The 13,701-nt window shown below is 44.3% G+C and overlaps 1 protein-coding gene across 1 annotated transcript; it reads left to right on the plus strand.

Annotated features, from left to right (window-relative positions):
* Positions 1-3,083: 3,083 nt before the first annotated feature.
* Positions 3,084-12,873, plus strand: NTPCR (nucleoside-triphosphatase, cancer-related). Its single transcript, XM_083732771.1, is given in 6 exon segments — positions 3,084-3,395; positions 3,397-3,499; positions 8,022-8,184; positions 8,871-8,967; positions 10,604-10,813; positions 12,709-12,873. Coding segments are annotated over 6 exon segments (885 nt in total). The 5' UTR covers positions 3,084-3,152; the 3' UTR covers positions 12,778-12,873.
* Positions 12,874-13,701: the final 828 nt, after the last annotated feature.

A 13,701-nucleotide genomic window follows, 5' to 3' on the forward strand; every position in this document is an offset into this window, starting at 1 on the left:
GTTCCTCCCCTAGCGAATAGCAGTTGGTTAAATGACCTCTTTTCTCAGCCATTGATTTGGAAACTTGCTGCTAATTGATTTTCCCCATTCAACCAGAAGCTCTAGAAATTCATTCAGGCTTTACAGTGTGCTTGTAGGAGATACACTTCCCCTTGCTTGATAATTTGCTGGGATGAACTCTGGAATCCAAATTCTACCCTGCAGAAGAAAAAAGCCTACGCTGCATTTCAAATCTATACCCTTACCTAAATTACAGTAGATTTCCACCAAGGCCCCCACTCCAATTAGAATGTGTTGTGCTGCCCTGATGTACAGAGCTTTCATCATTCCCCTTTGGCAAATTAGAAGCTGAAATTTCAGCAAAATATGGAGCTGAAATGTCTATCTGCTGATTGATGGTCTTGTTCTCAAACTTTGTAATCTGTTCTATCAACATGAGCCCCAGATTTGTTTGTTGTTGTTTAGTTGTGTCCGACTCTTCGTGACCCCGTGGACCAGAGCACGCCAGGCACTCCTGTCTTCTACTGCCTCCCGCAGTTTGGTCAAACTCAAGCTGGTAGCTTCGAGAACACTGTCCAACCATCTTGTCCTCTGTTGTCCCCTTCTCCTTGTGCTCTCCATCTTTCCCAACATCAGGGTCTTTTCCAGGGAGTCTTCTCTTCTCATGAGGTGGCCAAAGTATTGGAGCCTCAGCTTCATGATCTGTCCTTCCAGTGAGCACTCAGGGCTGATTTCCTTAAGAATGGATGTGTTTGATCTTCTTGCAGTCCATGGGACTCTCAAGAGTCTCCTCCAGCACCAGGTTTGCTAGTCCAGAGCTATTTGATTTACACTATCTGATAAGTGTGTCTGGAGGGGAGTGATGTTGTGTTCTTCCTCTGATTAATTTGAATGGGAGCTTTCCAATGTTGGGAACATAAAGCCTTTTTGGTAGCTAATTTTGCTTCTAATACCTTATTATTAGACCCTTTCCCCCCCTTAGAGATGGCTGGAAAAGAGATGTCTCTGAGCATATGCAAAGTATGCCTGCCACAGGGTTCACCACAGCAAATCCCCCATGTGAGATTATTAGGTGATTTTTAATTTTTTTTATTTTAAAGAAAAATTCAAGCAAGTAGAAATGAGTCCAGGGAAAGTTGTATTTTAGAAGTTTGTTTTAAAAGCAAACATTTCCTGGTGTGGGCAGAAGGTACGAGGAACCATCAAGAGGCTTTACAGGTAAGGCTTTTGTGCAATGATTAAGACTGCCACCTACAATGTTAGTCAATTAACTGTATGGATTTAAGTCGATTAAACCCATACACATGAGTAAAAACAGAACAAGCAGCATGCATACTGTCTTTGTTTCTAGATTATGGACGTGTGTCAATCAGTCATCTTAGAAGAATAACCTCTTCCAGTTTGCAACACAGAAACCAAAATGCTTCTTTTGAGATTATGTTTCCCATCTGCAGTTGTTATATATTATCAATAATTATAATATAAATCTGTTGCCTGATTAATTGGTAGCACCTTTTTATTTGATTACAAGTTTTAATTCAATTAATCAAATAAATGAATCACATATTAGTAGGCACTTTGTAGTGCAGGATCCACATGATCTTTTACTGAAGAAATTGCTTCTGTTGTGTGGAAATCACATGCTTCCAGGATTCAAACCCCAATTTGCTGCTGCAATTTTTATTTTTAAAATGCAATTTTTATTTTAAAACTTTGCAAAGGCAATAAAGACCCACTCTGATGGCCATAGATAACTGCATGTCCCTGTGTCCCTGGCTCAGGGTACAAGGCTATTCATTGTATGGGAAGGGGTTATTGCTCTGTTTGGTAATCTGTTAACAACTGACTTTGCTCCCAGGTCAGTCTTCCTGTCCTTCATCTTTCCCTTATATCTCGCTCAGTCTTCAATTGTACCACTGATTTCCCATGTGGTTTCCATTGTTTTACTGCCATTTTGACTCAGAATCATAAATTGATTTTCTTTTAATTTGAAATGCTGAATGCATCCCAGTAGCCATACCAACAGAACAGGAGGGGGAGGGTTTGAACTGGGGCTCCTGTTATGTTCCACAGAGCACCAGTGTGTGGGACTGACAAGCTGCATGCAAATAATGTGGTTAATACCACTCTCGCCGGGTATGGTCTGAAGGCACGAGGCTACCATCTTGTTGAAGCTGATCAGGTCTTAAATTGGTCAGTGTGTGGATGAGTGACTACCTGGGAATGTGTACCCCACCATGGGGTCCATGATGGAGGAAAGACAGGATATGAACATTAGGAAATAATAATAGTTTGGACAGAGCATGACAGATTTCTAGGGCCATTTAGGAGTGATCACCTAAAAAATAGTAATTCTCACAGCTTAGTACTTCTCCACAGCCTAGCAGCTGCTTACTTGTGGGAGAGGCAGGCAAGTGTCCAAACAAAACTGAAAGTGATGAGGCTTTGCTTCCCATGATGTACACCCATCCCGTTTGTCTCTCTCTCAACTCTGGGTACATAGGCTTTTGAAACAATGCAGTGTTCACCAGAGAGGAAAGTGGGGATGTGTGTGTACACAGAAGTGGTGATTCCTGCCTTAAACAAATTGTTCTCATGCATGTTATCTCTCTTGCAGAGCAAACATCAGAGCCCAGTTGTCCCTTAAATTTATTATGTTACAAGCTTTGGTGTGTTACAGTCCGCTTAATCAGATGCATATATGTACATACCCATTTCTCAGGCTAATACTTTATGAAGTGGATTGTAGTCCATGAAAGATCCAGTGTTATATAGTGGCTAGTGTCTGAATAGGAAACCTGGGCTCAGATCCCAACTTGGACACAAGACTCACTGGATTACTGCCTCTCAGCTTAACCTACCTCACAGGTTCGTTGTGCGGATTAACCGAGGAGGGGAAGAGCCGTGTAGGCTGCCTTGAGCTTCTTGGAGAAAAACACAATACAGGTCGGCATCCACCTGTCTCAGGGGACAATGGAAGCGTGCACCTTCCGTGTAAAGTCAAACCGCTGTGGAGTTACAGCGCCCATGACACCTTCGACAGAGGGGTTCATGATTTGAGCGAGAAATAAGTGCCATAAAGAAGTGAATAAAATTAAGCCATAATAATGTTGATAGACTTTAAGAGGCCAGGAGGGGACTCGCTTTAAGCGATGCACGCTTCCTCAGAAGCAGGTCCCACTGTGTTCGGTGGAACTTACTCCCGAGTAAGTGAACGTGGGGTCGTCGCAGCCCAAGCCTGCGAAAAAGAGCGAGCAGCTGTCCATCGCAAAGCGGGCAACGGAGCTGCCGGACTTGGAAGCAGCAGAGACGAAGAAAGGGGAGAGAGAGGCTGGCAGCCGAAGCACCGCGGGCTCTTTTCCCCGCTGCCGAGAGCGCGCGGCTGGAGGGCGGGAGGAAGGGAGCGCGAGGGCTCCCGCTACGGCAGGCCGCTTCCCCGCCGCTACCCAGACGGAGGCCCCCGCCATGGCCAAGCACGTTTTCCTGACGGGACCGCCAGGTAACCCAACCCGGCAGGAGCGGAAGGAAGGAGGGCGGGAGGCAGCGGCCCGGTGCTGCGAGGCTCCAGGAAGGGAAGGCGGAGGCAGAGCTCGGCTGAACCCAGGCCTCCTCTTCCGCCGCCTCCTCCCGGGCAGAAAGCGGAGCCGTGCCTCGGCTCCTTCCTGCCTGCCAGGGGCGAACTTACTTCCGAGTAAACGTGCTTAGGGCCTCACGCTCCCCCGCCCATTCCCACGATCGCCCTTCCCTGGCGTGTTTTGAGTTGCCTGCACGGTGTGATTTCTATCCCGAAACCTTTTTAAACTGGAAAGGTTTGCGTTTAAGCGCTCAGGCTGCAATCCTAGGTGCACCCACTTAACTTGACAAGAAGCTCCATTGAACCCGGTGAAATTTACAAGAAAATAAAATCTGAGTGGTAATAGAGTGTAGCTGGGGCGGGGAACCCTTTTCAGCCAGAAGGCTTCACTCCCATCTGGACGACCTTTCTTGGGGGGGGGGGGGGGTACATGCCAGGGGCAAAAGTGGACAGAGCAATGAATGCAGATTTCCGTTTTGCACACCATGCTAAAGTCTACACTGGCGCTTGTGCATCCGTCTCTGTCCTGGAAGCCAGAGGCATTATGAAAGATGAATGCTGCACACGCAAGGAGGAAGTTCCAAGATGCTTGGGCCCCAAGCTTCAGGTCGTTTGCCCTGCTTGGACTATAAACCTGCAATTATTTACACTCTGAAATAAACCTTGTTGAGTTCAGTGGGGTTATTGTGAAGTAACTACATATAGAATTACAGCCTTGTAGTGCAATACTTTGACTGTGTCGACCACAGCAAAGTATGGCAAGTTCTTAAAGAAATAAGAGTGCCTGATCACCTCATCTGTCTCCTGAGAAATCTCTATGCGGGACAAGAAGCTACAGTTAGAACTGGATATGGAACAACTGATTGGTTCAAAATTGGAAAAGGAGTACGGCAAGGCTGTATATTGTCTCCCTGCTTATTTAACTTACATGCAGAATTCATCATGTGAAAGGCTGGGCTGGATGAATCCCAAGCCAGAATTAAGATCGCCGGAAGAAATATCAACAACCTCAGATATGCAGATGACACAACCTTGATGGCAGAAAGTGAGGAGGAATTAAAGAACCTTTTAATGAGGGTGAAAGAGGAGAGCACAGAATATGGTCTGAAGCTCAACATCAAAAAAACGAAGATCATGGCCACTGGGCCCATCACCTCCTGGCAAATAGAAGGGGAAGAAATGGAGGAAGTGAGAGATTTTACTTTCTTGGGCTCCATGATCACTGCAGATGGTGACAGCAGCCACGAAATTAAAAGACGCCTGCTCCTTGGGAGAAAGGCGATGGCAAACCTAGACAGCATCTTAAAAAGCAGAGACATCACCTTACCAACAAAGGTCCGTATAGTTAAAGCCATGGTTTTCCCAGTAGTGATGTATGGAAGTGAGAGCTGGACCATAAAGAAGGCTGATCGCCTAAGAATTGATGCTTTTGAATTATGGTGCTGGAGGAGACTCTTGAGAGTCCCATGGACTGCAAGAAGATCAAACGCATCCATTCTGAAGGAAATCAGCCCTGAGTGGTCACTGGAAGGACAGATCGTGAAGCTGAGGCTCCAATACTTTGGCCACCTCATGAGAAGAGAAGACTCCCTGGAAAAGACCCTGATGCTGGGAAAGATGGAGAAGGGGACGAGGAGAAGGGGACAACAGGAGGAGATGGTTGGACAGTGTTCTCGAAGCCACAAACATGAGTCTGACCAAACTGTGGGAGGCAGTGGAAGACAGGAGTGCCTGGCGTGCTCTGGTCCATGGGGTCACGAAGAGTCGGACACGACTAAACGACTAAACAACTAAACAACAACAGTGCAATACTATGCATGCTTATTCAGAAGTGAGTGCTACTGCATTCAGCGAAGTTTAATCCCAGGGAAGCAGGCGCAGGATTGCAGCCTGACATAATTTAGCCCCAGTGTAGAAGGCATAGTTAGGATTGGTTGTAAGCCTGTTCTGCTTTAAATGCCAGTACTAAATAAAGGAAGTCATTTGCACTGTTTGTGAGAGACGCTTCTCTCTGGTAATATTTATCTATGTAACAGCACATAACTCACTTTATCATCTTTACTAGACACCTGCGGCTAAGAAAATGGCCTGATTACTTAAGATATTTGGAATTCCGCCTCTGCTTTCCACATTGCTTCTGAGCCCCATTATCTCTTTTGTTCCAGATCCAAATATGTCTACTGAAAAGTATTCCAGAAAGACACCGCCCACACAGCATAGTGTATGTCCCTTTCTCTGTAAATAATATAGTGGTACCTCGGTTTAAGCCCTGTTTATGAACTATTCAGTATACAAACTCAGCAAAACCAGAAGTAGTGTTCCGGTTAGCGAACTTTACCTCGGTCTATGAATGGTGGAAGGGCACTGGCGGTGGGAGGCCTCATTAGGGAAAGCGCACCTTGGTTTAAGAATGGCTTTGGTTTAAGATGGACTTCCAGAACGGATTCAGTTCGTAAACTGAGGTACCACTGTACAATAATGATAATATCAAACCTTAGCATTTAAACGTTTTCCACTCACGACTGCAGCACTGTGCACACAGAGTGTGGTCTACTTCTGAATAAGTATGCATAGTATTGTGCTACAGTATCTATTCTGTTACTCCATGAAAACACACAGTTGTTTGTAATTTACAGAAGAAATATGGAATTGGATTTATCTGACAAAACACATTTAAATATTTTACAGATCTCGCATATTGCTATCATTATTAAGGTTAATTTCTTTTTCTTTCCTTATAACTCATGCCACATTTTTGATCCTTGCAGGTTTTTGAAACCCTATCTGCCCATCAGTTAAAGTGCAAGCACCCGTTCTTCCCATTAACATTTAGTTTGTGTGACTTAATTATTAAAAAATGATTTAGTACATCAGCTCTAAATAATATACAATTATCACTGTCCTCCTCTTTTATTGGAGTAAATTGGATTCCTGAAAATTTAAATTATGAGCCAAGGAAAGAGTCATTTATCAGTGGATGTTAATATGATTATACAAGATGACGGCAATAGAGCTTGGGGTGGGTGGATGTTACATTAATAAGCAAAACTCTTTTTATTGTGTAGCATTCTAGAAGATGCAGAAATTGAGATGATGGCCCTCATTTATCACTTCTGGGGATATTTGTCACAGGGGATATTTGTAATAGAGAGGGCTACAAAATAACTAAGCAGAAGTTCTTCCAATTTTTTAGACTGTCCCTCTCTCTTAAAAACTGACACTTGGGAATGTATCTGTCAGGGGTTCAGAAGGAGAGACACAGGAGGGGGAGCAAATGGAGAGTGAGGAGGAGGAGTACGAGGGAGGCGCAGGCAGTGACAGTGGCCAGAGTTATTCCACAAGCCTCTCTAGCGAATCGGAGGACTCACAGAAGGGAGCGCCGGTGGCCAGAGCGAAGGGGGCTCCAGGGGGGAAGCCCCAGGAGGAAGGGGCTAGCGGGGAGTCCCTGAGCAGCAGTTGGAAATCAGGACCAGCTTCTCCACCAGAGCGCAGTGGGGAGGGGGAGTCCCAGGAGTCGGGACCAGTGTCCTCACCACCAGAGGGAGGAGAGGAGTCAGGTTTGGCAACGCCCACATCAGGAAGCGGGGAAACGGTCAGAAGGAAAGTCACCGGCTGGGCGCGCGCGCCAAGTTCAAATGTACAGGAGCGCGGCACAGCAGGGAGCCCAGAAAGGGAGCCAGGTCCTAAAGCCCGCCGGAGGGAGGGGCAAGACTCAGGAGGCTCAGCGTCAGAGGAGTCCAGGAAGGAGGGAACCCCAGAGGGCAGAAAGACTCAGCGAAGGAAAGAGCAGCGTAGGAGGTGGAGCCGGGCTAGAATCTTAAACTGGTGTGGGTGGAGCAGTGAGTCAGAGGGGACTTAGCCGGTCTAGCGTCGAGACGTGGGTCTGCGCGCCCAGAGCTTGGAAATGGAAACTAAACTTTAATAAAGACTTTTGTATATAACATCCACTGGGCGTTGGTCCTCTGTGAGCTGGGACCTAGCGGCAGTCCTGACAGTATCCAAAAAAAGACAATGGATATATATGCAATGACCTAATGTGTTACTTGCCTGGGAGCTCCAAAATGCAAACGGCACAGCCTTGACCATTCTCCCCCTGAAACAAATGGGGAACAATCTGATCACAGTGTGTAGGATCATGTGCCCGGTAGACCAGACCCATTGTGTCATGTCTTCATGTTTCCATCTCATATTTTTTGCCATGATAAGGAGCACAAAGACCTACAATAATGATGACTCTGATGTGCATGGTGAATTCTTCTCAGCATAACTTGCAGTGCAGGCTGCCACAACTGGAGGCCAATTTGGATGAAGCATCTATTGCAAGGGCAATGTGTGCTTCAGTTAGGAGGAAGGAGCCAAAAGAGTCCAGAAATACATATGTGTATTTGTTTTGTTGCACATCCATTATACTGAAAACAAGGCTTAAAAAACACTCTTCTTGTTATAGGAATTGGGAAAACAACGCTGATCCAAAAAGTCACTGAAGTTTTAAAATCATCCGGTATCCCTATTGATGGATTTTATACAGAAGAAGTGAGAGAAGGTGGCAGGAGAATAGGATTTGATGTTGTCACTCTGAGTGGAAGAAGAGGAATTTTGTCTAGAGTTGGGTATGACGTTTGAAATTCACATTCTGACACCTAATCTGGGAACGCCTTTGTAGAATGCACAACTGCCCTTTGAAGCTCCTGTGCTGCTCATTCAAGGGTAGCTGGAATCAGATGAACTGTTGAAGTGGTGAATAAGATTGTGAAGTCGCTGTGCTGATCTTTAGTGTTGACTTGTTGCTGCTAAACAGCAAAAAACTCTTGTTACAGAAACCAAGCAAAGTATCAGGGCATGCAATAAATGAGAGGCAACAGGCACAGGGATAGCCAGGGTCCACCAGAATGATGTGCAGTGCAAATGACGAGCAACTGTACTCCCAGTTAAAATTTACAGCAAGTTTCTGGAACAATTATATGGGTGTTGAGCCAATCCTACGCCTTTTTTATATCACCCCAGGGCAGTTACCAGTTTTTGTAGAATTCTGTTCTTAGTAGCTGCCACTTTCTGGTTCCAGGTGATGTGTTTCATTGTGATATTGTGCATATATCCCGCCAGGATTGCAATATTAGCAACCATCTGGGGCATCTAAGAAAGGTGGGAGGACATTCTAATGTGACTAAAGAGGGGCACTGCAAGGGCATGTGAAAATTTTGACATGCTTCACATAGTCTGAGGGTTATCTGCTAAGGAACAGGGTTCTAGAATGCTTTATTGTTCACTGTGTTGGGTATTTTCTTCCTTCCTTCAGCTCTGGTCCTTCCACAGCAAGGCGTGAATACCGTGTTGGCCAGTATGTAGTGGATCTAATGTCATTTGAACAGTTGGCTCTTCCTTTGTTGAGAAATGTGAGTAATATTTTGGAATTTCTGGAGAACAATATGAATAAATGAATAAAACATGATGAGGAGTTTATAGTGAAATGTCTTGTACTCTTCTATCTTGGTAGAGCTTAGATCCAGCACCCCTTTCCATTGTCAGCTCCATTTATGAGTTTTCCCAGCTCCCACCATCCTCCTGTCCCTCTGCACCCACAGCTTCCTACATGTCTGTCTGTCTGTCTCTCCCCACCCCATCCTCTTGCACTCCATGGAAGATGGTGTGTTACCCAGAGTTCTGGTGTGCAGTGTAAGAGTGGACACACAGTGTTTGGAGTCCCCTTCCTCCCAGTTCTCACATTTGGTTTACAGGTTCAGATTTCTGTTCAGTTGCAAAAAGGAACAAATGATTCTCAACACATGGCTTACAGGACTAGTGGGAAGCTAAAATGCCACTGGAGAAATTTGCAACTGTGTGGGTGACTGTATAACTGCTCTTATTCAGCACCATTTAGGATTGGTAAATGCAATTCCAAAATAAATCAGTGATGTGATCACTAAACAAATTAGAAAACACTTAGTGTCCTGAAAATTCTCCAGGAACGATGCTGACAAACTATATGCTCTACCATAACTCGTTTATCCCGCGGAGCTTATCCAAACACAAAGCGTTTAATACAGATATGCCTCATTTTAGGAAAGTACAAAGGCATTTCTTGTCATTTTCCTTTTCTTTTAAAAAGCATCATAGAGTATTTAGCAGCAGGGTAATAAGTGGCTTGGACAGTACAATGAACCCCAGAGGGTGAAATAACACCCCTTTAGCTAGTTTCTGTCAACTGTTATTTCAGTAGGTGCAGGACCATATATGTAGTCAGACCAACATAACAGTAATTTTAAAAATGATTTTTTTTGGGGGGGGGGAGGATGGGGAGCACCAGGTGGGCAAGCAAATAAAGAAGGACACACAGGAACAAAAAGGCATGGCGAAGTAATGTAAAACTATAGTTTGTTAAAGAAATAGGTGATCTGAGCAACCTGCTGGGTTCTTTGTTGTATGACTTTAATCTTAAGCTGCAGTCCAGTTCACATTTAACCTGGGAGTAAGGCACTTTGAACTCAGTATTACTTACTTCCAAGGAAGCACTCATAGAATTGCCCTGTTATAACGATGCATTGCAGTTACACAACTTTTTTTCTCAGAAGTAAAAGCCCCAAGGGTCTGCCCCTGTAACACACATGAGGTAGAATCTATAGAACACATCCTTTTGTTCTGTAATTTTTATGCTGGAATTTGGAAGCATACAGTTGGCCTTTTACTGACCAAATTACCAGGGAGGTCAGATCAGTTTAACGTTTAATATTTAATGGAAGATAAAATCCTGAGGATATCCTTGATAGTGACTAAATTTCTATCAGTAGCAGTGAAAACAAGAGAATAACTCGCCATCTGAATCTGGAAGGACTATTTCCAGGGGCCAAGCAGAGGTTATTATGTCGCACTTCTGAATATGTTTTGCTCTAAGATTCTGGTGTACTGTGTATGTTTTAATTTTATTTCTGGCCTATTGACAGTAATAAATTGAATGAATGATTGACATATTGACTTAATCTACTAAATTTTCTTACTGGTGGCTTCAATCAGATACCTATATTTTCCTTATAGCCTGATCTTGCCAGTAGCACAGCGAAAAAGGTCTGCATAATTGACGAGATCGGTAAAATGGAGCTCTTCAGCCAGTCCTTTATTCAAGCTGTCCGTCAAATTCTGACTGGATCAGGAACTGTGATTCTTGGAACGATCCCAGTGCCTAAAGGAAAGCCCTTGGGGCTTGTGGAGGAGATCAGAAGTAGAAAGGAGGTGAAGGTCTTTAATGTAAGTAGGCTGAAGGTCCACTGAGCAAGTTTTCATCTTTTGCCCATTGTGAAGTCTAGCCCAGTTTTAGCAATCAGCTCTTACCACCATTTGGCTTGTGTTCTGGACAGGATTGCATGTCCTTTGGAGGAATAGGTTTCCTGCTTGTGAGGGGCTCATAGTTCTATCTTTGTCACTAGAGATGATGGGGATTGATCTTGGGATCATCTGTGGGCTAAGCATGTCCTCTGCCAACAGGATGGTGTGTCCTCATGCACTCGGTTATAGTCATATGTAAACCTTAGCTATGGCGTTCAGCTAATGAAAGTGGCTGGCTACAGAGACCTCTGTTCATGGGTGCACCAGGGGCCTAGCCTGGTCAATTAACTTGCGTTCTTGCCCTTTTGAAAGCCCCTCAGTCCATTAGATATTTTAAGGGAAGACCTTAAAACAAATGCAACACACTTTTTCTTTTTTGCTTGCCACTAGAGGTAGGAAAACATTCCAGATTCCTTGGGACCAGCAATAGCATCAGAAGTGTCCACAAAGCCTACCGCTTTCCACCACATTGCTCTCTTGTTGCTTGTTTGTGTCGGAAGACCTTTTAATTCGTCTCCCTGCATAATAGCTCTTCCTCATGTTTGTTTCTGGCACCTGGTAACAACATGTCAAGGCCTCTTTAGATTGCACCTCACGAAACCAGAAGTACCAGACACAAAATCAATGCAGGCAAATGCCCAAGATGTTCTTGATTCATTTGTGTCAATTTAGTTTGATAGAATCTTCTAAGAATATGGATTTATAGTTCCACTTTCCCCCCCTATCTCATCAGCAGCTCCATCCCCAGATTGATTCTGCAAGTTGATCTTTGCCCAAACGTCTTTGGTTTCCCCCCACTTTAAATTGTCCAATATAGCTCTTGCTAATTTAGGTCATGCATGCTTGGGATGCTCGTAGTGTTTTGCCTATAAAAGCTTTCAGCCCTCTGGAAGGAGGATTGTTGTGCCTCCTATCCTTTCCAGGGCCCTCTTTTTTTCTGCAAACATGGCATATATAGTTCACTCATTCATAATTTACAAGTCTTGCCTCTCTTTGCTAGTTTGGTAATATGCCATCGACACCCACTGCACCTGGTTGCATATTTTCACATCTGCAGCAGCACATGCAGTCTATTGAACCTGATTGCTGTAAAGCAGTTAACATACAAATTGGGTAATTTGGAGGTGGATACCTTGGGGCCAGAAAGAAAATTTCTCCCATGGGGGAATTAGAGTGAAGAAATTATTATCCACTTCCTCAGCCTTCCATATTGACAACTGTCACAATCAGTGTTCGAAACTCCCATTGTTCTATGCCAGGCATAGGAAAACTCGGCCCTCCAGATGTTTTGGGACTACAATTCCCATAATCCCTGACCACTGGTCCTGTTAGCTAGGGATGATGGGAGTTGTAGTCCCAAAAGATCTGGAGGGCTGAGTTTGCCTATGCCTGTTCTATGGGCCTTTTGCGACAGGGAATTTCATTAGCGTGAGCAGTTTCTGAACTCTGGGCGCTGTACTGCACCCAGATTTCAGATTAAAATTGCAGAGTGGAAGGAAAGGAGAACCTTTTTCTGCCTCTCTACTTCCAGCTACTCTCTGAAGACTGGAGAAGAGATCCTCTTAAGAATATTAGGGGGGTGGGCAGGGAAAGGACTAGACAATGTGAAAAATGAACATAATATTTTAGCTGCAGTCCATTCATTTTCAGCTTTGTATTCTTGCTATAAAAAAGCACACCTAGACATTCCCCTGATGTGCCCATAACCTAGGTTTAGGGTGCCATTTAGCTCCTAGCTTTCATATCTCAGTTTCTAACAGTGGTCACAATAAATGGCCAGCAACGTTAACTAATCCATATTTTTTTCCTGATTCTAGATTACAAAGGAGAATAGAGACAGCATTTTGCAAGATATTGTGGCAGCTGTGCAGAGCTGCCTAAAATGATGCACACCATTTTATGTGTTCTTTCCATCCCAGTGCAACCTCCTTTTTTTTCTTTTTCAAAATAATGTTTATTAAAGATTTTCCTCGTTTACAAAAGCACGTGCATTGCCTCTTTCTTCAGGTTACGTTTTCTGCAGATCAGTTGCATTTGTTGGGAGACATAGGTGTTATATGCAGTTTAGGGTTGGGAAGAAAAGAGGGGGTAACGGGAGAAGGGGGTGGAGTGGTAAAGCTTATTTTCATTTACTTAGTGTATGTGTGGGGTTTTTGTGTCAGCGTCACTTGGGTAGGTTCTCTTTTTACTTTCTTGTTATGTTGGTAGTGAGAGAGGTTGGTGTGGCCTAGGGTGTGGTTGATTGTCTTTGGTTGACTGCAGTGGGATTTGTTTGTGTGTGGGGGGGAGAGAGTTGTTTGGTTAAGTTAGCCATTTTGAATCGTATGCTGTCAGGGGGTTCATGTTGTTGTCTTGTTGGGCTGTTTATGTGATAAAGGGGAGCCATACCAGAATGAAGGCATCCTCGTCTATTTGTCCCCATGTCGGTTTCAGTCTATTGGTTAGTTTTTCTAGCAAGGCTGTTTCCCATATTACTTGATACCAGTGTTCCATGTTTATTCCTGACAGGTCCCTCCAGTGTCTGGCTATGATGTTTCTGGCTGCTGAGAGTACGTGGGACAACCTCCATCTTTGAAACTCTATTGTCTTTGAACATGCAGGTGTGAATTGTGATGTTTCACATTTGTGGCCTGCCATTGATTTTCAAATCAGACTTGGTTCATTTGCAGTCAAAATAAGAGCCAGCAAATTGATCTTAAGACCTGAAAGTAAAGCTGTTGGATTATTAGCTTTGCAATACGGATGGGAGGCCAGACTCTGAATTGAGTTGTACCTAACTTTGGTCTACATGAGTAGTGAACCAATTTGAC

Source organism: Podarcis gaigeae (genome assembly GCF_964106915.1).
Source record: "Podarcis gaigeae genome assembly, chromosome: 3".
In the NCBI taxonomy this organism is placed as follows: Eukaryota; Metazoa; Chordata; class Lepidosauria; order Squamata; family Lacertidae; genus Podarcis; species Podarcis gaigeae.